General features: G+C 43.5%; 2 protein-coding genes across 3 annotated transcripts; one reads left to right on the top strand and one right to left on the bottom strand.

The window, feature by feature from the left end:
• Window positions 1–217: 217 nt before the first annotated feature.
• On the top strand, window positions 218–11,533 carry LOC127776228 (glycine cleavage system H protein 2, mitochondrial-like). Of its 2 annotated transcripts, none has more exons than XM_052302588.1 (4): window positions 218–308; window positions 10,652–10,740; window positions 10,925–11,095; window positions 11,184–11,533. In XM_052302588.1, the coding sequence occupies exons 1-4, from the start codon at window positions 233–235 to the stop codon at window positions 11,310–11,312; spliced, it is 465 nt and encodes a 154-aa protein (XP_052158548.1). In that variant the 5' UTR covers window positions 218–232; the 3' UTR covers window positions 11,313–11,533. The 2 variants fall into 2 exon arrangements, with proteins under 2 accessions (XP_052158548.1, XP_052158547.1); XM_052302587.1 differs by lacking the exon at window positions 218–308 and adding an exon at window positions 9,184–9,731.
• A 379-nt stretch (window positions 11,534–11,912) lies between these two features.
• LOC127776227 (14 kDa zinc-binding protein-like) lies at window positions 11,913–14,308 on the bottom strand. Its single transcript, XM_052302586.1, has 6 exons — window positions 14,183–14,308; window positions 14,006–14,065; window positions 13,326–13,412; window positions 13,097–13,244; window positions 12,757–12,874; window positions 11,913–12,565 (listed from the first exon to the last, which is right to left on the bottom strand). The coding sequence occupies exons 1-6, from the start codon at window positions 14,239–14,241 to the stop codon at window positions 12,498–12,500; spliced, it is 540 nt and encodes a 179-aa protein (XP_052158546.1). The 5' UTR covers window positions 14,242–14,308; the 3' UTR covers window positions 11,913–12,497.
• Between the last annotated feature and the right edge of the window lie 10,672 nt (window positions 14,309–24,980).

Genomic DNA, 24,980 nt, shown 5'->3' with positions numbered 1-24,980 from the left:
AGGCGGCGGATCCGTTGGTAGCTGCCCGCCGTTGAGGGATTTGCTTTGCACTGATTTTGATTGTTGAGGGACCCGTTGTATTTGGTTTTCTGGTTGAAGGATGAAAATCGGATTCGTTGACAAGTTAAAGGGACCTCAAGTGAACTTATTCCTTCTCTCTCTTCAAGGACTCGGAGCCGCGGGGTTGGTCCATTCGCAGAGCTCAGCGGTGGAATTAGCTCGAAGCTCGATCATGGCCGCCGCCGCCGGGCTTGCCGCGCCGCCTCCTACCTCCCGGATTTCCTCCTTCCCCAGGGCTTTCTCCACCGGTATGGCATCCGCCCCCTCTCCCGTCTCGCCATTTTATCCCTTCCTGTATCTCGTGTAGTTGCCGAGTTGGGTAGTTGTGGTATGGCCTATGGGGAATTGGGGATCAAAGGTTCTGCGCGTTGGAACGGGGTGACTCGGCTGTTTCTGCTCTAAGTATCGGGTTTCGGAAGGAAGCATGCTGTCAAATCTGAATTTCTGTGATGAGTTTGCTGCATTGCTTGTGTGCGCGTCAAAATTTGTGCAGTTCGTTTGGAGGAGACTTTTGTGTGCAAATCAGAACAAAAAGTAAAGCTATTATTTGGAGGAATCTGGTATCGAGATCTAAGAATGTATGGAGGATGCATGTCATGGTAATTAGATTGTTAAGAGGAATTATCAAGTCAGATGAAAACATCTGTGTGGGTTGCCTTTTTGTTCCATACGAAACGGTTGTATCTATAACAGTTTTCAGAAATAAAAATAGGTGAATAAATCTTTTGATTAATACCATTGCATAGCCTGACATCCAAAAGCGACTACGTAGACTACTTGATTACTGTGCACTTGCACGAGCTATTTATATTCGTGGTCGCCGACTAATATGAACCTAAATCTATTATATCATCTATCTACTAGGTGCACTTTGGTGCTAGTTGAACCCATCATTGATGCACCTGTATACAATTTTCTGTTGCAGCCTCTGATGATCAATTTTTCAAGCTTTTCCGGCAGCCCATTATTTGGCAATGACTCAACACATGGGCATGAATCAATCTCGAGCTGCTTGAGAGTGTATATTTTGTGCAGTTCACTGGGAAGAGAATGTAGATTGCAGCATTGTATAAACCCAAGATCTTGCAGAGAGGTTGAGTAGAAGTGCCTGCACCTGTTGTCTTGAGAGGGAAGTGACCCTGAAATCCGAATGAATTGTTAGCTTCTTCAGAGAAGTGAGCACTGCACACAAAGGGGAGTTGAGGAATAAGGTGCTGTCAACTGTAAGAGATTCTAGTGAGGTAGTAACTTGACCCCACTCTGCATATCTGGATCCTAACAGTTCACTCCATGCTTCAGCAAAACTTGATGCATTGGTCACTTCCAAATCCCTAAGAGCAGTGAAATATTGTCGGTCAAAGAGTTTTCTTAGTGATACACAATTGTGTATTACGAGAGATTTTAATGATCTTAGGGGACTAAGATCAAGAGATGTTATTTGTGGACAATCTGATATAGATAAACTTGAAGGACAGATTTCATTCTCCAAAATTGCTGACAATAATTCATCAGTAATACCATACCCTGTGACTTCAACTTTCTCTGCTGATGTTTGTAGAGAATTTACCATGTATTCAGAATTACATGCTGATGGTTCTGTCTTTTGCTTGCAGGGGTGTACAGAAAGACTGTCCTGTGCCCAAATATGAAAACTAGACACATGTTTTAGCCAATGCAATTGTAGAACAGCATTTATTGGGCCTGAGCTAGTATTAGCATTGATTTCAGAAACCTCAAGACAGCCACCACGCAAATTTATCACTGTTTGTCCCCAAATTTGAATGTCTATATCAAGGAGCCAAGGCAAGCGTGGAATAAGGAGGGCTTCTGACAGCACCAATTCAGGACAGTATTTGATGTTGATTTTACCAAGCTTTGGGAACCAATACTTGTTTTCTCTACTCCATAGAAAACTAGGAATTCTACTCAGCTTGGGACAATCTTCTACAGTCAAACTGGTCAGGCTAGGGAAAACATTGGAGTCATCTACATTCCAGTCTTCCAATTCTGGCATTGTTTCGATAAATAGCCCTTCCAAACATGGAAACCCCACCACCTGACCACTGCTATAGAACTCAGAGCCAATTCTTCTTAGCGCGTGCATATTGACTATATGCAGCTTCCTAAGGTGAGGGAGGAGTCCCAGTGGAGGAAGAATTTCCAATTCAGAACAATAATCTAGATAAAGATATTCTAGTGAGCTAAGGCTGAGATTACTAGCAAGCCATGATGGGGTAGTACTGCCCCTATAGCCTGTTATATGGAGACAACTTACATTTGAATGTGGTGCAAGACCTTCCAGGACGTGGTATTGTTCTGAAGGCTCTTGTACACAAGAACCGGCACTCCATGACAGCCACAGCTCAGTTAGGTGCCTTTTGTCACTCAATCTAGCGTTTGCTGCTTCTTCATTGCCATCAACATTCTCGAGATTCTGAACTTTCAACAAACCTCTTAGGTTCCTCAACCTTTTCAGTTGTCCAATGTCAAAGCCCCTGGTTTTCCTAACACAGAACTTATCCAACAGAAGCAAGGAAGTCATATTGCCAACACATGGAACTCCTGTGAGTAAATGTTTTCCTTCATCAGCAATCAGATGCTCAAAGTTTAATAAGTTGGCTATCCTTGGAGGTAAATGAAGAAGGCACGGACAATGCTTTATGTTCAAAACTTGTAGTAGGTAAAGCTTGCATACGGCTTCAGGCAATTCTTCAAGGCGTGACCATCTGAGGTCTAGGTAACGCAAATGTATGAAGCTACTAACCGCTGCAAGTTGCTCTTTTCGGAAAGTGCAGGGCAGAGACAACAGTCTGATAGTACTAGGCCAATTGCTCTGGACAAAGACTACCTCAGAACCTGGAGACCAAATTGATGAAGAGGCAGAGAACATTATAGTCCGCAAATTTTTTAGATGCAGCAAGCCAGCCCATGAGTTCTTTTGGATGCGGCGTTTCATCTGAATACCAGAACAATCGAGTGGATGACATAAGCCCATATCACGAGCATGATCAGAATGAGAGATATACAAGTGACAAGCCTCAACTGAGATAGGGAATTTACCATTAGTTGCCTGGAATTCCCCTTCTGCAACAAGTTGAGCAAGATCATGTAACAACCCAGGTATCGTGTAGTGGCCACTCTCGATTATATGGAAGAATGAGCAACTGAGTAACTCGTTAAGGTACTCCTTTCCTACATCTTCCAATGTCTGATCCTCTCCAGGTGTTGGAACAAGGCCTTGTGCCATCCAAGCAAATATAAGCTCTTGCTCAGTGAACTTATAGCCTCTTGGAAATATGGCACAATAGGTGAAACATCGCTGCAAGCTTAGAGGGAGATGCTGATAACTCAACAACAAAACCGGCATAACGTCGTCAGGCTCTTGTTTTAGTTCCCATATGTTTCTATTCAGAAACTTGCACCAATGCTCCTCCTCGTGGTTTTCCGAAAGGAATCTCCCCATGGTCTTGGCAGCCAAGGGGTTGCCATACAACTTGAGAGCTATTTTCCTGCCTATTCGAGCCAAGCTGTGGTCCTCTGTGATGTTTGTGCATTGTAGGAAGAAAGCCCAAAATTCATTATCATGTAAACCGTGCAGTGTCAAACTGTCAAATGTGCCCATGGCCTTGGCGATTTTTCGCTGTCGCGTTGTAACTAAAACCATGCTTCCAGACATCCCCGCGGAGAAGGGACCACAAAGCTTCTCCCAGTGGCTGCTGACCCACACATCATCAAGGACAATCAAGAACCTCTTCCCTTCAATTTTCGTCAGTAGAGTTCTCTGAGTTGCATCAAGACTAGGCACTCTATGAAACTTGGGAGTTTCTTGGCCACCATCGATCGAATCTATCAAATCTGCTATAACTCTGCGCACATCAAGAGTATCAGAAACGCATGCCCAGGCTCTCACTTGAAATGAATCAACTACTCTTTGATGATTGTAGACAGACTGGGCAAGAGCAGTCTTACCAACTCCACCAATGCCAACAATGGGAAGAACATTGAAGTTATTGTACCTAGACTCCATATCTGTTCTAAGCATAAGGTTTATGATGTTGTTGGTAGACTCATCTCTCCCAAACAACTTAGTTTCAGTGGGAAAGGAGCTTGTCTGCCGCAGACTTACCACCACCTCTGGTTGTACATGCCCTAAGCTCGCCATCGACACCAACTTGTCGAGCTCGATGATCCTCCGCACCATGCCAGCAATCTGCTCGAGGCAGCAGGATATCGATTTGATCTTGGAGGACATTGCATCCTGATCGAAGTTGGGGGTGTCCGTGTCAGCGCCCTGCCCTTGCAAGGCTTCGTCGGCGCCCGTCCTGGCTCGCTTGAATGGATTGGACAGGAGAGGCGCAGGCACCAGTATGCGGCCGACCACCTGGCGAGCCGACGACGACGGTGCGCCGCCGTCGCGGCCACTGGTGTCCTCGACGAGCTCCTTGAGGCGGTAGTACTCCATCTCGTCGAGCACGTTGTCGGCGGCGTAGGCAGCGGATTTGAGCTCCACGATGAGGCTGCGCAGGGAGTCGTTGTGGGGGGCGTTGCCGCCGCCGCCTGCCTCGAGCATGGCACGGACCATGTGGAGCTGGTTCTTGAGGCTGAGGAAGTCGCCGTGCAGGCCCGAGCGAGCAGCCCACTGCTCGAGCTTGGAGCCGTAGTACTTGTCGAAGACGACCTGCAAGAACCCACCAACGACGCCCGCGGCGGCCGCAACATCCATCGCTGCCGCTGCGAATGACTGCAAACAAACAGCGGAGGTGACGAGGTCGATAGGTAGCAAATTTTGCAGAGTTCTTCCAGCTTGCTAGTTCAGTTTGCGGTGGTTAGCTTTAGGTGAGGTAGTGTGTTTGTTACATTTTGTAGTTCGATTTCATCTTAGTAATCCCTCCGTCCTAAAATATAACAATTTTTAGCTCTTAAAATTTATTCTAAAATATAATTTCTCTACCAACATTCTCTTCTAACTAATTACAACCCTCCATCATTCATTTTTCTTACCTACCTCCACTACTTATCCAATTACAACCCTACACCTTTCACTTCTAACTATTTTCTTAATAACCGTGTCCAACTTTAAAATTTTTATATTCTGTAATGGAGGGAGTAATTAATTAATTAATTGGGTCCGGTTTGATCTTGATTCCACTAAATGAAGGCATTTCCTCTTTCTTCTCAATATAATACTGGTAATCTGTCGTAATCTTTGAAGAAAGGGAGCAACAAAACAAACACACCAGTACACTACTGATTGTTATTCCGAAGTAGTATTATTGGTGCTTAAGGGCCCCTTTGAATCACAGGAACGAAGAAACGGAGGAATAGAAAAAACATAGGATTCTGACAGGAATGTAAGTGTAAAACAGAGGATTGCAAAACACAGGAAAAACATAGGAATGACTGTTTGATTGGACCACAGGAAAAACACAGGAATTTGAGGAGAGATAAAGACTCGAAGGATTTCTTCTATGAGGTTCTACCTCTTGTTAAAATTCCTCCAAAACTTGTACGGGAAGAGGCATTTCATAGGAATTTCATAGGATTCCATAGGGTTCATTCCTTTGATTCAAAGGGCTTTGTAGGAAAAATTTCTATAGGAATGAAATCATCTAAAATTCCTATGAATTTCCTTTGAAGGGGCCTAAAGAATGATTAAGCTTTCCGGTGCATAAAGGACGCGGCACCTGATGCCAATGGCCAAAAGCGGACGAAGAATCTTATTTTGGTCGGGATGATGAAAAGAGTTCATCTGAATGTTATTAAAATAGAGGGAAAAAAGTTAGAGAGTTTTGAATTGACAGCTGGTTGTCAAGAAAGGACGTGCACTAAAAACGCACGTCCTGAAACCACACTACATCTCAACCACACGAACACAAGCTAAAAAAAAGGGACCCAAGCATCGAAACGACTAATGCTATTTGAGACCGGACACTGCTAGACTTACAACAACACCATAGGACGGAAACTCTAAAAACAACGCCTTCATAAAGGTGCGATGTGATAGGATAACATTGCCGCCTGTCTAAAAAACTGGACAAAGTTTTCCTATAGAGATCCTTGCCTAAGGGCAAAGGGGCACCTCGACAGCGTCCCCAGAAAGGTTACCACGCTCGAAAGTATGACCGTGCCCGTTGCTGGTCTAGTGAACACTGGGCTATGCTTTCGTCTGGGACCCTCTTCATCCCTACTGTTATGGTTCGTCGTCCCCAACTCCGATACTACTCGTCAAGGCTTGCAGCTAGGTATGGTCTCTCGCGCTCGCGCCCACCCGTCCCTCGTGATGCTGCCGTTCAGCGCGTGCTCGATGCCCTACTCAGCTTAGCTGCAGTGTGATGTACGCACTCGTATCCGTCTCTGTGGACTGTCCTTGCTTGCACAGCGTCTTCGATGAGTTCGATCGATCGATCTCCAGCTGCTGATAATTTTGCACATTCGCCGCCGTTGGTTTCAACGTGTTGTTTACAGTGAAATTCCTAATGAGAAATTTGCTGCTTCCCGAGGCTGATTGCTGTAGTAATTTCATTTTTTCTTTTTGTTTTCTTGTTGGGAGTATTTTGGGCTAAAATTAGCGTCAATCAAGGTGCGAACTGTTGATCATGTACCCGGAATAGATCGAAAAATGTACTACATATAGAGTGGGAATGAGCTGTTATGACGACCTAACCAGTACTCCCTCCATCTCAAAAAAAAAAAAGGCAAATCTTAAGTTTCCGTACCAACGTTTGACTGTCCGTCTTATATGAAATTTTTTTATAATTAGTATTTTCATATTTGTTAGATGATAAAACATGATTAATATTTTATGCGTGACTTATCTTCTTAATTTTTTTTATATTTTTTTCAAATAAAACGGACGGTCAAACGTTGGACACGGAAACTATGGTTTGTCTTTTTTTTATGGAGGGAGTACGCAATAATTTCATTAGGACGATAATGACGACCTAACCGCTTAATGTAACTTTAAGTTATTTTTACGTTTTCGTACAGAAATGACCCTTAATTTCTGGACCAATTCTAAAAAAAAGCGAAAATAAGAGAGGAGTGGATTCTAATCCTTCGGGGTTATATCCTCTCGTGTACCTTTTCTTTTAAATTTTATACAAATAGTAGTAAACAATTATGATTTTTTTTTGGCAATATAGGGTATAATAATATCTATCGCTTTACCAAAAATCATGTCCAAATTTAACCTACACATTGAGAAAAAGGGATAAATTTAGATGTGAATAGTACATTGCTATTCATACGTTAAATTTGTCTTTTTTATCTTGACGTGCGAGTTGAGTTTAGACCTAGGATTTTGTGGAGTTGTATAAATATATTGTATAAGCGTTTTCAAATTTCTTTAGAATTTTTCATAACAGTTTGGATGGTTTTTAAGCAAACTAGAGAACGTTCCTCGTGGGATCAGAGGAGAAGAATATTCTAGTGGAGAATATCTCTTGGAAAAAGTACACCGAAGGTCCCTCAACTTGTCATCGAGTTACAAAATCGTCCCCCGACCACAAAACCAGATACCGGACGTCCCTCAACTAATTAAAACCGGTCACAGTATGTCCTTCGGTGGTTGTGACCCCGGTTTTATCCTACGTGGCGGCTGAGTCAGCGTGGGACCCACGTGGACCCCACATGTCAGGCTGAGTCATCTATCTCTCCCTCTCTTCTCTTCTGTGCAGGCCGGTCGGTCTTCCTCGGTTCGTCCTCTCTCTCTCTCTCTCTCTCTGTGTGCAGGGCGGCCGCTGGGCGGGGCGAGGCGGGAGAGGAGGACGGCGCCGCGACGGCGGTCGGCGGCGGCGACAACGGCAGCCCAGCGGAGCTCCACGGCGTGGGCGTGCCGCGGCCGTGCGCGGGCGTCGACGGGGAGGCGCGGGCGTCGTGGGTGGCGGGAAGGCGCGGGCGTCAACTAGGCGAGGACGGCGCCGCGACGGCGGCCGGCGGTCAACCGAGCTTGAGCCAATTCATGGTGGCAGTGGCGGTGGCAGGCGAGCGCGGTGGCGGCGGGCGAGTGCGGTGACGACTTCTGCTGGCGCCCCGTCTCAGCCCAACTCCGGCGGCAGGGCGAGCGGCTAAGTACGGGGGCAGTCCGAGCGGCATCAGGGCAAGCGGCGGCTGGGATAGGGACGATGGGAGGGACCCCGAGTCGTCGTCGTGCTCCGTGTCGCCGACTGCCGCCCGTTGCGCCAGCCCTCCTCTCAGCCGCGCTCCTCCCTCGCCGGCCACCGCCCGCCGCCCGTCGCACTGGCCTCCTCTCCACTGTGCTCCCCCCTACCAGCAGCCGGCCGCCAAAGGCTGCCCGTTGCGCCGGCCTCCTATCCGCGTGCTCCCACCACCATCGCGTCGGCCTCCTCTCCGCCGTCCACGACGACGGGGGATCCTCCTGCCGCCGACACGACCTCGGCGCCACGTCTCCACCGCCTGCCATGCGGACTCTTGGCGTTCTCCGTCGTGTTGGAGTTGAGCGTAGGCTTGATGTCCTCCAGGGCCTTGCTGACCTCCGACCACGACGTCGGCGCGAGGTCGTGGCCGTCGAGCTACGGGAGCGGCATCACGGTTGTGGTGGGTTTCTTCAGCGGCAAAGGAGCTTGTCGGCAACAGCCTTGCCGCCTTGGCATAGGCCATGCAGAGACTGCAGGGGATGGAGCTGGGGATGCAACGTGAGCGAATGAGCATTAATGGAATCACCGTGGTGCTAGATGGAGACTTGTCCTCACCGCCGGGCAACTGCTTCACCAAGACGTACGAGATGCCCCATAACATGGCGGCCGGTGTCGACCGCAGAGCGCAGCAAGCCGTGTGGCGATGTGCCGGGGCCATGGTGGTGGTCGAGCTTCCCGTGGCATGGAGCCCAACCGCGCCGGCCGCCGACGGGCGCGCGGCCGAGCTTGTCGACGGTAGGGACAGCGGGGGCGTTGTCCTTGAGTGCATCCGGCGGTAGAGAGATGGCCCCGTGCTGCAGAGGGCCAGCCGCCGCTCATCTCGGCAGACTCGCCGACAGCTGAAAGTTGACATGGCGCTGGCGAGGGCGAGCGGCACGGCCGGGACTCGGCCGGCGAGTGCGAGCGGCGCGGGCGGCGTGGGCGAGCGGCGCGGTCTCCTCCCCACCCGATGCACGCCATGCCAAGAGAGAAGAGAGAGAGGAGGAGGAGGAAGGGAGAGAAGAGGGAAAGAGAAAGCTGACGTGGATAGTCTGACATGTGGGGCCTACACGGGTCCCGCGCTGACTCAGCCACCACGTCGGACAAAACCAGGGTCAAAACCACCGAAGGATCTAGAGTTAAACGGTTTTGTAAGTTGAGGGATGTCACATATCTGGTTTTGTGGTTTTGTGGTTGGGGGACGATTTTGTATCTCGATAACAAGTTGAGGGACCTTCGGTGTACTTTTTCCAATATCTCTTCAAGATGTCAGAGGCAAACTGGTAACCAACCCAGTTTAGCCCAATTCAACATGGGCCTAAACTACAGCCCACTAACAAAAGCCCATTAAGAGAAAGCCCATTATTTTCTCTTTCTCTCTCCAAGGCGGCGGCGGGGTTGGTCCACTCGAAGAGCTCGGCGGTGGAACAGCTCGCTCGATCATGGCCGCCGCCGCCGCCGCCTCAAGGGCGCTCTGGGCTTGCCGCACCGCCTCCTACCTTCGGATCTCCTCCTTCCCCAGGGCTTTCTCCACCGGTATGGCATCTGCCCCCTCTCCTGCTTTGCCATTTTGTCCTCCCTCCTGCTTAGTATTTTGCCTGTATTATATGTGTAGTTGTGTACTGTTTGTGGCATGGGGAATTGGGGATCAAAGGCTCTGCGCGTTGGGACGGGGTGACTCGGCTGTTTCTACCCTAATTATTGGGTTTCGGGAGGAAGTATGCTGTTAAATCTGAAATTTTGTGATGTTTTTGCTTCACTGCTTGTGTGCGCGCGTCACAGATTTGCGCAGTTCGTTTGCAGGAGACTTTCGTATGTAAAGTATAGCGGTGACCCGATAGTTCATTGTGAGGCATGTCGATCGTTTATATCAGGGAGGAGGATTAGGTCTAATGTTAGGGTTATTTGTTTTTAATGGCTTGATGCACCATTCTAGACTTTCTAGTTGCTAGTTCCTTCTTGGGGTGTTCATTAGTTCATAGGCAAGACTCTGCACCGATTGGATGACCGAAATGTGAATTACCCTTTTGGTTATTGAGAATTTGAGATGATGAAATATGCAGATGATGTATGGAATTACAGTGTAGGGCTTCCAAAAATTGGTACTAGACTGCAAATTACATCTTGCTAGATTACACAGGCAACACAACATATATGCAGATTACATTTCTATTCCATATGTAGTGGTTATAGTTGTTTCTATTTCAGAAATAAAAATAGGTGATCCCAAGAGAAGGTGGTCATGCACCTTGTGCCATATTTGTTTTCTCAACTTGGTTTTATGTTTCTTCAAAACATCTTTTTAGATTTTTCCAGTGTACTGCTACTGCATCCCTCTAGCGTATCTAACTGATTGGAGCATTTACTGAAACTTTTCAAATGAATACAATATCCATTGCTTCGCTGTCAGCCTATCACTCTAATAAGTAATGCATATTTGTTTTCCTGCTTGGCAGTCCTTAAAGATCTAAAATATGCTGATACTCATGAGTGGGTGAAGGTTGAGGGTGATTCAGCAACCATAGGGGTCACAGACCATGCTCAGGTAATCAGTTTGATACATTTGCAAGCTGCACCAGCATTTTATCAGCCTTCAATATGCTATATTACTGGGTCTCTTGCTGAATTGATAACTTCAACGTGTTATTGACATGCATTACAGCATTTTTCCTCAAAATAGAATTTTCTGTGATAGTGTGATGGCTTAATATGTCCTGTTTCAATTCCAGGACCATTTGGGTGATGTTGTGTATGTTGAGCTTCCAGAAGTTGGTTCCACAGTATCACAAAGAACGAACTTTGGTGCGGTTGAAAGTGTGAAAGCAACCAGTGATATCAATGCACCAGTATCCGGAGAGATTATTCAAGTAAATGATGAACTAAGTGAAAAACCAGGATTTGTGAGTCGCAATTGCTACCCTTGCTAGACTAATTTTTGAGTAATCACTGTTATGTTCAGTTGACAATTTGCTTCTGCAATTTACACAGATAAATGGAAGTCCATATGAGAAGGGATGGATCATCAAGGTTAAGATAAGTGATCCAAGTGAGTTAAACTCGCTGATGGATGATGAGAAGTACAAGAAGTTTTGTGAGGAAGAAGACGGCAAACACTGATCAATCCCCTAACTGCTGGATTTCAAGAAACTATGCAGTAACTCACCATCATGACAATGAGCCATCTCGCCTCTCCTACCACATTATATTATTCTGGATAGAGGAGTCCCAAGGAATGTAATAAGCTGAAACATTTTTCTTGCAAATCAGACATGAAAATTTTGTAGTGTCCTGATCATTCCGTTTGTGCTCCATTTGAAATTCAGTTCTTGATTTGCTTATCATCTGAATACAGGTGGAGGATTGGGTTTGTTTAAACTTTGATTAGGTGACAGTGACTTGATTGTATTGAGATTGCAGCTCAGGGATTGTGGGTTTGTTTATCTTCTGAATTCAATTCTGGAGATAGCTGCATGAAACGTGATCCACCCGTTTTCCAGCTATATTATTCCAGTTTGAATAACAAAATCAGATTTATAAAACATTAAAACAAGCATCATTAGACAAGTCGATAACTCTGTTCTTTCAATTCAATCGATCATTTTGCCTTGAGAAAGTCAAAACTACATTACAGCACGAAGAATCTAGCTTATTACCCTCGATCCGTATTGCAAATAAATATTGTGGCCGAACGATTATGTAAACTTTAGCAGCCCATTTGGTTGGAGGGAGTTTTTAGAAGGAATTGGGAGTTTAGAGGGATGAGGCTATTAACTGTTTTGTTTGATTAGGAGACATAAGAATTTTGGTAGGATGGGGATGGGAAATTGAGGAATGAACTCCCTCCTTCTCAATAACTGGGTAGGGGATGGGAATTGGGAGGAAATTCCTCCTTTACTTCGCCTAAACAAATCTCAGCCATCCGTTTTCATTAATGACCTAATCTCCAACTAAACTCCCTATCAATTTCCACCACCTCTACCAAATAAGAGACTAGGATGAAAAATCAAATTCTCATCTTAATCTCACCATCAATTCCCTCGTGTAAACTCCCAATCCCCTTCCCTCATGTTGCCAAACAAGCCGTAGAGGCTCGAATCAAGTAATTACAGAACGACCAGACAATCTCACTAACAGATTCTTTGAGCATTCTCACGGGCTCTTTGTGAAGGTATCATTGACAACAAAGACGTTACAGATGGATAGAAAACACCATTCACCAATGCGGGTATTACTTCAACCGATCATATTGTCTTACTACAAGAGAACTTAGGCAATAGTACAGAAAGCATCCCACTTGGTTAATTAGCCAGCAGGCCATTTCATCTGCCTTCCACCTAGTACATGCAAGTGCAGGTGATAGACTGATTGACCTGTGGACAGAGCGATGATACAGTATTAGCATAAATACTGAAAAATATGGCGGTGGAAAAGAGCTCATGCATGAGCATGGGTATCAACACCGAAAATACGTTGAAGGATGATGTGTAGCATGTATACTGAAAAGTGAAAACATGTGCAAACCGCAGTAAGTAGAAAAGAGATGTGGCATGGGAGTGCTTACATCCTTTAGGTCCATTGTTTATGACGACACGGTACCCTTCAGCTATACCTTCCTTCTCAGCCACTATTTTTGCGGCGTATAGAAGATAGCCCAGAATTTCGACATGCCATGGTTCAGCCTAAAAATATGTTCTTCCAACATGAGGTGATAATGTCTGATGGAAGGCTTGCTCAAAGAAGACATGAATACACGACCAACAATTTTGCTTCCATAGGCAGTTAAAAAGGGCATCGGCTTGTACTAAGATAAGTACATAACGAAGTACATGGATACTGCCATGCTACACAGTTTTAGAGATTGAGAATTCCTCTCGCAAACACTAGTGAGCAACATTCCATACCTTGTCTAGTCCAGTCAACCCATCTCTTATCTTTGGGATGACTAGAACATGCACAGGGGCTTGTGGATTAATATCTCTAAATGCCAGCACTTTCTCATCCTCATAGACAACATTAGAAGGAATTTCCTTTGCAATGATCTTGTCAAAACTTCCAAAACATAAACAAAGAGGAATACTCAGTGCCACTGCCACAGAAGGGATTATGAAATAGTAAAATGAGAAAGCTTACATGGTTGGTCCTCCAGTATCAGCTGTTGCTGCTGCTGCTTTAGCAGCAGCTTCTTCATTTGTCGATGAAGCAATGTGGCGCACAAATCTGGAGGAAAAGGGAAAAGCACCCGGACTCAATATTAGTCAAGAACCATCAATTGTAGACAATGGGAGAGAGCAGGACTATGATTTCATAGCATTAGCGTAAACCCACCACACATCTAAATGCCACCATATTGTTTAGGCACTTGTTTAATTTTGGATTTAATTGTTTTACAGACTTGAGTTTATATCAAATACCAATATAACTAATTGGGATTCGGTAATTGCTATTTGGTCATCAACCCTTTGTTCATTGCTTATACTTTTTAAGTACCAACCGTTGGAAATAATAGAGAACACTACACTCCGTTGATTGACCCATGGCTAACTAAATCAAGAACCATGCACATATAACAGGCCAATGGGCATGTAGAACAAATGTAGAGTCTATTGATTCTGTTAATAATCATCTGATAATTAATTGCTCTAAAGATATAATGAAGTCTCCTAAGCATCCATAAGTATAAGGGAAAACTGCTCCAAAGTTGCCCAAAAGTTGGATGTCACTAGTAACACTCAACCTTGGTCCAAATTTCAAAAAATGATTCGCAAAAGAAACATGGGCATAATTCAGATCCCTGATGAAATCAGCCACACCTTTGGGGAGCGAAGCGGCGGGAGAGTCGGAGACCGTGAGGCCGCAGCAAGGGTGAGCGCCTGTGCACAAGAGACATGTAAGAAAAGGGTTGGATTAGATATTTAGAAGTGATATCTGCTTGATTAACACTGCTGCAGTAGAGCGGACTCGAAGGAAGAGAGAGAGTGAGAGCTCACCGGAGGAGGAGAGAGGAGGCGGCCGCCGTGAGCTTCGCCGCCGCGGCCATGGCCGCCATGAGAGAAGCTTCGGGAGTGGTGGTGGGTTGCGGCCGTCTGGGATGGGATAGCGGTAGGTATCCGACTCGTGGATCGTCCGATCCAACATCGACGGCCCAGATGGGGTACCGGCCCGTTAGCATTTCGAGGCGGAATAAGTTCACTCCATGACCCTCAAACGTGATCGAAATCTAAACCATGTCTCTAAACTACAAAACCAGATATGTCGACCCCCAAACTCCTAAAACCGGTGCAATTTAACTCTCTGAGCGGTTTTGGGAGGCAGTTTTGCTGACGTGGCGCCTACGTGGCAATATTGACGAGTCTTTGTTACACGTGGCGTTGACGTGGCACCTACGTGGCGGTAGAAATAAAAAATATACGTGGGACCCATTAGTCATTCAAAAAAAAAAATGTGGGCCCACTTACATGTGGGGCCCATATGTCAGTCCTCCTTCCTCCTCCCTCACTCCCTTCTCTCTTTCTTTTCCCTTCTTCCCCTTCGCCGCCGCTCCCTACCACCGGCGAGCTCCAGCCCCTCCCCCGCGCGCAGATGGCTGGCGAGCCCCTCAACCGCGGGCGGACGGCGGCGAACCTCTCCCTCACGCGCGGACAACCGGCGAGCCCCTCCCCCGCGCGCGGACGGTCGGCGAGCCCCTCCCCCGCTCACGGACGGTCGGCGAGCCCCTCCCCCGCTCGTGGACGGCCGGCGAGCGCCTCCCCCGCGCGCCGACGGCCGGCGAGTTCCTCCCCCGTGCGCTATCATCGTCGCCGCCGCCACGACGCCTCAGTGCATGGCCGCCTCCTCCGCGAGTTCCTCTACTAGGCCGCCTCCTCGTCGCCGTCATCGTCGACCCCCCACTCCCTCCGCACCTACTGCCTCCTTGTCCACCTCCTCTCCCGCACCACCGCCGCTGCCACCGCCGGATGCCGACGCCACTCGCTCTCGCTGTCCCCGCACGCCACCGGCCGAAGGGGAAGAAGGGGAGAGAAAAAGAGAGAAGGGAGAGAGGGAAAAGGAAGAAGGTCTGACATGTGGGCCCCACATGTCAGTGGGCCCACATTTCTTTTTGTGTGAATGACTAATGGGTCCCACATATATTTTTTATTTCTACCGCCATGTAGGTGCCACGTCAACGCCACGTGTAACAAAGACTCGGTTAATATTGCCACGTAGGCGCCACGTGGCGCCACGTCAGCAAAACCGCCTCCCAAAACCGCTCAGGGAGTCAAATTGTACCGGTTTTAGGAGTTTGGGCGTCGAGATATCTGGTTTTGTAGTTTAGGGTTACGGTTTAGATTTCTATCACATTTGAGGGTCATGAAGTGAACTTACTCCTTTCGAGGCCCAACAGGCCGAGGCTACAAGGCTAACCCACCCACACCGAAGCCCATTAATCCTTTCCCGAATCTTCCCTCTCGGAAAAATCCCCAAATCGATCCGCCTCTCTCTCTCTCCCCCCTTCTCGCCGGCGGCCGGCGCGGCGCGGCGAGGCGGATTCGGCGGCGATTTCCTTCCTAGGGTTTGGTCTTCCTCCTCCCCTCCGGCCTCCTCTCGCACCGACGGCATCGCCCCCTCCCTTCTAGATCCCGCCTCGCCATCGAAAACCCTAGACGGCCTCAAGCCGCCATGACCATCCCCCTTCCCACCACCCGCCACCGATGGCGGCATCGATGATAACAACCTGCGATTACCTTCATGTCGGGCGGTTCGTTCGTCTCCCACTCCGCGGCTGACGCCCGCCGACAACAGCCGGGCGGCGACGCCTCGAGCAGGTAATCCGCGGGGTTGGGGTACCTAGGGTTAGGGTTTGTTCCGTGAACGGGGGGGTGTCCGTTGTACGGTACCGACTCAACCACTGGCTCTAGCATCCATTAGACCATGACGATGACGGCGATATCTCCCATCAGTTGCATGGTCCCCTTGCACAAACGCCCAGACCAAGGTGATCTCGGAACCTAATTTACATCAGATATCATTGCCTTGCACTGATTTTAGGGATTAGGGTAAATTAAAGGCCTTATAAATGTATGTTCCCGTGAAATCTAATCGGACCTGTTGTTTCCCATTCATGCCGTTGATTGTAGGGCTTGCTTGTTTAGGTTAGGTGATAAAAATTAGAAAATGCTTAAAGTAATGCAGTATTTATTTATTGCACATAGTTGTGCTGTATTTTTTTTTCCTTTTTTCCAATCTGGATGTTTTAGGGATAGATTGTTTTCTATTTGTTTTAGGTTGGGTTTCCTTGTATTCTCTTAGATTTGTTGGGTTTCTTATCAACAATGTTGTCTGTTGACTGTGAAGTTCTGACCAGTTTGTACTGTGTTGTTTGTGAGGGATATGGGCTTCATTGTTTTGTTCCTTGTGGCATTAAACATACTTTAGATAAGTAAATTAGGTTGTATTTGTACAATTGGTAGTATCTGCACTTTGGCCTTTTATTTGCTACTCAGTGTTGTCCGCATCATCCGATTTGTTTTGGAATTTATTGGATAAGATTAATGGGGTTTCTGTTAGGATGCAAGTATGTAACTGGGCTTGGTCAGCCAACCCACACACCATCATTCAGTTGCTTTGCCCTAATATCTGGCTTTGTTCATAAAGATGCCGGACGATAGCTATAGGCCATGTGCAGAGAGTGAGTAGGTGGGTCATCCATCCCACTTGCATACGTACTTACCTAGTATATGTGTAAGAGTTTCTTGTATGATGTTACTAATAGATGGCTATGAAAATGTACCTTTTTTTGTCCATAGTTAACTTTTCAGTGTCCTTACCAGAAATATCTTTGTCCATAGTATTGTCTGTGGTGGTGGTCCCTTCAAAGTTTTGTGCAATCGGAGCTTAACTATCTTCTTTTACCTCTAGGTTGTGTTTTAGCAGCTGAACAAGTGCTGTAATCCTTTCTATACTTCTTTCTGCCTTAATGAATAGCAAAGCCCCCCCCCCCCCCCCCCCCCCCCCCCAAAAAAAAAAAGAGAGAGAGAAAGAAAAGGAATGTCCTATATTGCTTGCTGTGTTTCTTTAAGTTGGTTCTGTTTTCCTTCCTTCGAAATGAAATTTGGTTCTTGTGAATCAATGTAACGTCCCTTTACACAGTATTGTTTTCTCCCAGTTGTCTTGTGTTTTTATTTGACTTTCATATATGTAAGGGAAGGAAGAAGGCCTTAGAGACAAAACCAGTAGAAAAAGGAAAAGAAGATAGGGGTAAGCTCATTCTAGAACCCTAGTTGGCTTGCAGTCACCTTCTTCCTCACCGCAATGGCTGGTGCCTGGTGGAGTACGATGCCTCTTAGGGCACAGAAGTATAGAACACGTGGGTATGAAGACCTATGTTGGGCTTTGGTGGGCTGCCTGCCTGGCTTAGTTGGCCTTTTACCAAATACCCCTTTCTTCTTCCTAATTTCTCTACCATATTCTCCACTAATCACGCCTCAACCATCTCATATGGCAAAGCAACGCCTTATGCCTCAGCGCTATGGTGCTAAGGCAGTGGTGGGTCGCCTTAACAACACTGGTTTCATATATGTAAATTGGGTTGTACTTGCACTTTGACCTTTTCTTTTGCACCCTGTTGCCTTGCATAATTTGTTGGTACATGGCTGATGTTTTACTCACTGTTTTTGCACTCACTGTTTACATGGCTGATTGGTGGGATTTTTGTTGGGATGCAACTGGGCTTGGTCTACCAACCCAGATACCAATCCTTTGCTTGCTTTACCACTAATATTGAATATTGTTCAGAAAGGCTCTGTGTGAGTTGGGTTTCTGCCTAGGAGCTAGGTTACCAGTTAATACTTGTGCAGCAGGCGGGAGGATGCCACCTAGCGCCTATCATTGCCCTAGTATGCTTTGTGGAACTTTGTCACTGGTTATATAGGTCCATGTGCAGAAAGTGTGGTAGGTGGGTCAGTCTACTTGCATACCTACTTTACCTTGTATGTTTGTAAGAGTTTCTTGGATGAATCTTGCTTATCCGTAGTGCAAATAGTCTGCCCCTAAAAAGAAGATTTTTCTGTTGATATTTGTTATCCTCCATAATTAACTTCTCAGTGCCCTTATCATAGAATTATCTCCAGGGAATGCCCTATGTTGTTTGCCTCCCTTCATATGAAAATTGGTTGTTGTGAATCAATGTAACCCTTTACATCCAGACGTCTTTTTTGTTTGTTTAGCCCATGGTGCTGACTTTTTGTTTTTAGTTTTATGAAGCTGAGTTATCTTGTTCCTATTTGTTGTATTAGAGTAACGCTCTTTTCACATGTTTGGTGGACAGCTGGAGTTCATATTATTCATACATGCAAGTTATGTTAATGACACCAAACTGGTTTAGCTTAGATCCTTGTGTCTCATTGTCTCCTTTGCAAGGCAGAAGTTCTATTTGATTAAAGCAATGCTGCAATGTATGTTGATTGTGAGACAACGACTGAAAAGGATGATAATGAGAGCAATACTGAATCACCTGTTTGTATTAGTATGTGAATGTGACAATAATATTAATGGCAACTATATCCTTCGTCAATAGCTGGATGAACTTTTTTTTTTGTTTTAAAAAGCAAATATAGCTCGTGTGATAGTACTTTTTATCGGTTTGGTTTATACCAATTTGTAGTCCTGTGCCTCGTGCTTTCATGTTTTGGGACTGTCTGTTGATTGCTGTTAGGAGCCTTCAAAAGCTGCATGGTGTTGTATTTATTTTACTAATTTGCCAATTTGCATGTCTTGGTGAGCATTCAGGTGCTTTCTTTATGACTGATGATCCCTTCCCCATCTTTTCTTTTGCTATTTATTGGCTAGCTTAATCCAGAGTCTTATTCTGCTGTAGCTTTTGGGGATTAAGTTAGTTTTTAGTCGCATATAGTGGAATTGACTGTATTGTTTCAGCAAGCAAGATAAATTTCCACTCTTCCAACCGTATTATTTATCGCAAGCAAGATAAATTTCCACTCTTCCAACTGTATTATTTATCTTTATGTAGAGCTCGCCCTCTGATTCTCGAGCGATGATCTTCTTCTCTCCTGAACCACCTACCATCACTTAACCCAATCCACAACAAATCTGCTTTGTTCTTTTGTACTTACGGCTGGTTACGCTAGTTGTGCAGGTGTGATGTCTGGTATATGACCAGAAGTTGCTCTGGGTGTTTGTAGTAGGGATTTGAACCGTGCCTTATTGTTTAAATGTCATTTTATTGCTTTCATGGATGGTCCAAGGTATCATTCACCTTCATCAGAATGGAATTTGCAGTTATGCTAGCTCTTATATGATTCCATCTATACAAGTGTGTGCTGTGAATTCATAGTATTGAGCGTTCAGAACTTGCTGTTCCTGTATTTATATGATGTTCCTTTTAAGCTCTTTGTATTTATATGATTTGATTAGTGAATGTATCATTTGAACCACTTTTCTCTGGATGTATATCTTTTATGTTTGAATATATCGTCCATAAACGGAGCTAGTCTTTATCGTGCATGTGCAGTAGAGTGCCTGAGACCCTCTTATTCTTTATTCAATATATTGCCGTCGTGACTTCGCAACTGAGCGTGTGTTTGGCATGAAACATCGTTCTCTTTTTTGACTTAGGCTCACTCTGAATTACTGTTGCCTGAATCTGCGTTCAATAAGCTAATTATGTCTGGAGTCTGCTCATTCTCATGATATCCCGTTTTCTTTACCGGATATGCTTGCAGGATTGCAGGTGCATCGTCGATGGTACCCGTTTGTAGCTTACTAAACAACGAACTATGAGTGATTGTTCATGTATTATGATTGTTCATGTATTAATTTCAGATTAAATGAATATTAATCGGCCTTGACTAAGAATAAACTGGCTGTATTTTGTTGCTGGCCCTATTGCGAGACCATGGGGGTATGGGACTCGAGTGCGCTAGTTAGGCCGTTAGGCTTAAAAGGACCTGGTCTTTTGCAATACTACCCCTCCATCCAAAAAGTCCTTACTACGAATTTAGATATATGCGTGTCTGGGTTTATCTTTTTTATTGACAGACTAGTACGTCTTATTGGGCTAATTGTTGTTTAGCTTTACTGTTGATATCCCGCTCTTCATTGGGATTTAAAATCTTGACATGGGTGACATTAGCAAATTATTAGCGGCAGCGAGTTATTTGTTTACCTTTGGAAAACAAACAGTTGAACTTTGTTGCCGGCTCGAAATTTCACTAGTATTGGCATTAAGATAATTGTGTGTGAAATTTGGAACAAACGTTAAAATTAGCACAAAAATTTTCATGAAAGTTTGCCTTCACTCTATAATTCGTGAGAAACAACCTTTGGGCAAAACGTGTGAGTATTAAGCTTTGCAAAAAAAAAATGCATGAATTTTTTCACTGGCTTAAATTTTTTGCTAGTATTAGCATCGGGACTGTTGCGTGTGAAATTTTTGAATACTATAATTAGGATTAAAATTTCATCGAACTTTGCCTTAAGGCTATAAATTTATGAGATATACACTTGGGTCAAAACCCAGAAGTATTAACCTTTAGAAAAATGCACTATTTTTTCCTCCAACCCAAAATTTTGTTAATAGTAGCACCTATACCATACCATAACATTAGGAGAAAATTTTCATGAAATTGAGCCTCCACATTACAAGTTCGTGAGTTGGCTTCTAGCAAAACCCACTAGTCTTAGCCTTTGGAAAAAAAAACATATGAATTTTTTTTCAATCCAAATTTTCACTAGTACTAGCATTTGGCACTACGTGTGAAATTTGTGATTATTAACATCATAATGAAAAATTTCATGAAATTTAGCACCCACGCTGTAAATTTGTGAGTGATATGCTTATCAGAAAACCTGTGAGCATTAACCATTCAAAAAATGTAATATTTTTTTCTTGCGGTCCAAAATTACGTTGTATTAGCATTAGGAATGCCGCGTTAAAATGTTTTGATTATTTACATTAGGACAAAATATTTCATGAAATTTAGCCCCGACACCGTAAATTCGTGAGTTAGACTTCTTAAAATACCTATAAGTATTAACCTTTGAAAAAAAACTATGAATTTTTTTCTTTGGTACAAACTTCTGCTAGTATTAACATCGAGACCATGGCGTGTGAAATTTGTAAACATTAAATTCAGGACAAAAAATTTCATTCAATTTAGCCTCCACGCTATTATTTAGTGAGTTATAGCCTTCAAAAAAAATGGATGATTTTTTTCACTGCCCCAAAAGTATGCTAGTACTAGCATCGAGGTTAGGTCATTGCGTGTAAAATTTTTGAATAATAACATTAGGATAAAGTCATGAGTTAATAGCATTCAAATAGAAGCCATGAATATTAACCTTTGGAAAATAAATAGTTGAAAATTTTGCTAGTATTAGCATCGGGACTGTTGTTTGTGAAATTTGTGAATATTAAAATCAGGTTAAAATTTTCATTAAATTTTGCATTAAGGCTATAACCTTTGTAAAAAAAATGCCGGAATTCTTCTTCGGTCCAAAAATTTGCTAGTATTAGCATCTGGACCATATCGTAACATTAGGAGAAAATATTTCATGAATTTTTAGATTCCACGCTATAAATTCGTGAGTTATAGCCTTCTCGCAAAACTCGTGTGTATTAACCTTTGGAAAAAAAAACGCATGAACCTTTTTTTAGGTCCAAAATTTCACTAGTACTAACATCAGGTTTATTAGGTCTGAAATTTCTGATCATTAACATCATGAAGAAAAAAAATCATTAAAATAAGCACCTAGGCTATAAATTCGAATTTATATTATAAGCTTCTTGCAAAACCCATGAGTATTAACTTTTTGAAAAATGCAAAAAAAAAAAAATTCTTCGGCCAAAATTTGGTTAGTAGTAGCATCGAGAATGTTGCGTTGAAATTTTTGATAATTTACATTAGGACCAAAAAAAAGAAATTTAGTCTACACGCTATAAATTCGTGAGTTAAGCCTTTTTGACAAAAACCATGAGTATTAACCTTTGGAAAAATGAAAAATGCATGAACTTTTTTCTTTTGTCCAAATTGTTGTTAGTACTAGCATCAGGGCCCAGGCATGTGCAATTTGTGATTATTAACATTAGGAGAAAATATTTCATGTAATTTAGCAGCCACACTTAGGCTATGTTCTGGAGTAAGGGTTGGGAACCCTCACTCCCCTGCACGCAAAACGAAGCAGCATTTAGCACATGATTAATTAAGTTTTAGCTATTTTTTTCTTTTCAAAAATGGATCAATATGATTTTTTTAAGCAACTTTCGTATATAAACTTTTTGCAAAAAACACACCATTTAGCAGTTTGAAAAGCGTGCGCGCGGAAAACGAGGAGGGGTTGGGAACATGGACAAACGAACTGAGCCTTAAATTCATGAGTTATGGCCTTCTCGCAAAGTCTATGAGTATTAACCTTTGGGAAAAAAAAGGGATAAAGTTTTTCACCGACCCAAAAGTATGCTAGTATATGGAGGTAATTGTGTGTAAAATCTTTGACTATTAACATTAAGACAGGAAACTTCATGAAATTTTGCCTCGAGGCTATAAATTCATGATTTATAGCCTTCGGGCAAAACCCTTAAGTATTAACCTTCAGATAACAAATGGTTGAATTATTTTTTTACTGCCCTAAAATTTCACTAGTACTAGCGTCAGGGTAATTGTGTTTGAAATATGTGAAAATCAATAAACTAGCACAAAAGAATTCATGAAATTTTGCTTTAGGGCTATAAATTCATGAGTTACGGTCTTTACGCAAAACCCTTGAGTATTAACCTTTGGAAAACAAACGGTTGAATTTTCTAATCGACCCAAAATTTCACTAGTGCTAGTATCAGGATAACCATGTGTACAATTCATGAAAAACATTAAAAATAGCAAAAAAAAACAAAGGGGGGATTTAGCCACATGCTATAAATTTGTGAGTATTAAGCTTTGGAAAAAAGATGATTTTTTTCACAGGCCCAAAAATACGCTTGTACCAGCATCGAGGTCACTACATGTGAATTTTTCAAATATTAACATTGGGACAAAAAAATTAATAAAACTTTGTCTTGAGGCTATAAATTCATGAGTTATATAGCTTTCACATAAAACCCATGGGTATTAACCTTTGGATAAAAAGCATGAAATTTTTCCAGTCCAACATTTCACTAGTACTAGCATCAACGTTACGCATGAAATTTTTTATTATTAACATTAAGAAAAAAAATTTCATGAAATTTAGCGTCCATGCTATAAATTCATGAGTTATAGGCTTCTCGCAAAACCCGTGAGTATTAACCTTTGAAAAAAAACAAGTTTTTCCCTCTTGCCCAAAATTTTGCTAATATTAGCACCAGGATCATTCTATGTAAAATTTATGCATATTAAAATTATGACAGAAAATTTCACTGACCCAAAACCCGTAACAGAAAATTATGACAGAAAATTTTTGCCCTAAGGTTATAAATTCGTGAGTCATAGCCTTTAGCCAAAACCCGTGAGTGTTAATCTTTAGAAAAAATACATGATTTTTTTCTCTGACCCAAAATTTCGCTAGTATTATCATATGTATAGTCGTGTGTGAAATTTGTGATTATTAACATTAGGAGAAAAAAAATTGATGTAATTTAGCTTTCACACTATAAATTCATGAGTTATAACCTTGTGGCAAAATTTGTGAGTATTAACCTTTTGGAATAAACACATGAATTTTTTTTCTCGGTCCAAAATTTCACTAGTACTATTGCGTGTGAAAAATATTGTTATTAACATATGGATGACAAATTTTATGAAATTTAGCCTCTCACGCTATAAATTCGTGAGTTGTAAGCTTCTCGACTATTAACCTTAGGAAAAATGCACATTTTTTCCTCCGGCCTAAAATTTTTCTATTATTAGCATCAAGAATGTTGCGTTGAAATTTGTGATTATTAACACTAGAACAAAAAAGTTCATTAAATTTAGCCTACATGCTATAAATTTGAGAGTTAGCCTTCTAGCAAAACCCATGAGTATAAACCTTTGAAAAAAAAGTATAAAATCTTTTCTTCGATCCAAAATTTTGCTAGCTTAGCTCCAAGACCGTGGAGTGTGAAATTTGTGGATATCAAAATCATGACAAAATTTCATGAAATTTAGCTCCACACACTTTTAACATTTTGGGCCTCAGTAGGCCCTTTTAATCTTTGGGTCTTGATGAACCCTTTTAATATTTTCAGCCTTGACTGGGCTACTTTGTTTTTTGCTTTGATAGACCGTCCGTGCTTAACCTTTTTAGGGCTTGATGGGCCTATCGTTTTATTTTGGGGAAAATCCAAATACCCCCTATAAATCTTTTATTTTCACCCTCCCCTCTACAACTCGATTAGGTAAAAAAAATCACCCACAACTCAAATTCTCTTCTAATTTCCCCCTTGTGTCTAATTTCCACTAATTTCTCCCGTCGTTCATCAACATGGTGGTATGACACCATAGCGGAAGGATGCAGCTAGGGGTGAAAACGGAGCGGATTCGGACGGATAATGCTCATACCATATGTTAAACTATATTTCATATCTTAAACTATATTTTTAAGCAGATTCCGAGCGGGTGTGGATAGTGTACGGATGTGGATTTCTCCCGTCATTCATCAACATGGTGGTATGATACCATAGCGGAAGGATGCAGCTAGGGGTGAAAACGGAGCGGATTCGGACGGATAATGCTCATACCAGATCTTAAACTATATTTTTAAGCGGATTCCGAGCGGGTGCGGATAGTGTACGAATGCAGATACGGATGTGGAGCAGATTGTTTCGGACGTCAGAAA

Source organism: Oryza glaberrima, chromosome 6 (assembly GCF_000147395.1).
Source record: "Oryza glaberrima chromosome 6, OglaRS2, whole genome shotgun sequence".
NCBI classification, from domain to species: Eukaryota; Viridiplantae; Streptophyta; class Magnoliopsida; order Poales; family Poaceae; genus Oryza; species Oryza glaberrima.
Note: the sequence above shows the minus strand (reverse complement) of the source record. Positions and strands in the feature narration are given on the sequence as shown.

Excerpts from the sequence above, each read along its gene's own strand:
- LOC127776228 (XM_052302587.1), top strand. The coding sequence starts at position 9,638 with ATGGCCGCCGCCGCCGCCGCCTCAAGGGCGCTCTGGGCTTGCCGCACC. Across the intron at positions 9,732-10,651 it reads CCCCAGGGCTTTCTCCACCG|TCCTTAAAGATCTAAAATAT; the intron begins GTATGGCATCTG and ends CCTGCTTGGCAG. Across the intron at positions 10,741-10,924 it reads GGGTCACAGACCATGCTCAG|GACCATTTGGGTGATGTTGT; the intron begins GTAATCAGTTTG and ends TTTCAATTCCAG.
- LOC127776227 (XM_052302586.1), bottom strand. The coding sequence starts at position 14,241 with ATGGCGGCCATGGCCGCGGCGGCGAAGCTCACGGCGGCCGCCTCCTCT. Across the intron at positions 13,413-14,005 it reads CGCCGCTTCGCTCCCCAAAG|ATTTGTGCGCCACATTGCTT; the intron begins GTGTGGCTGATT and ends CTTTTCCTCCAG. Across the intron at positions 12,566-12,756 it reads AAACAATGGACCTAAAGGAT|GTCAATCAGTCTATCACCTG; the intron begins GTAAGCACTCCC and ends CTCTGTCCACAG.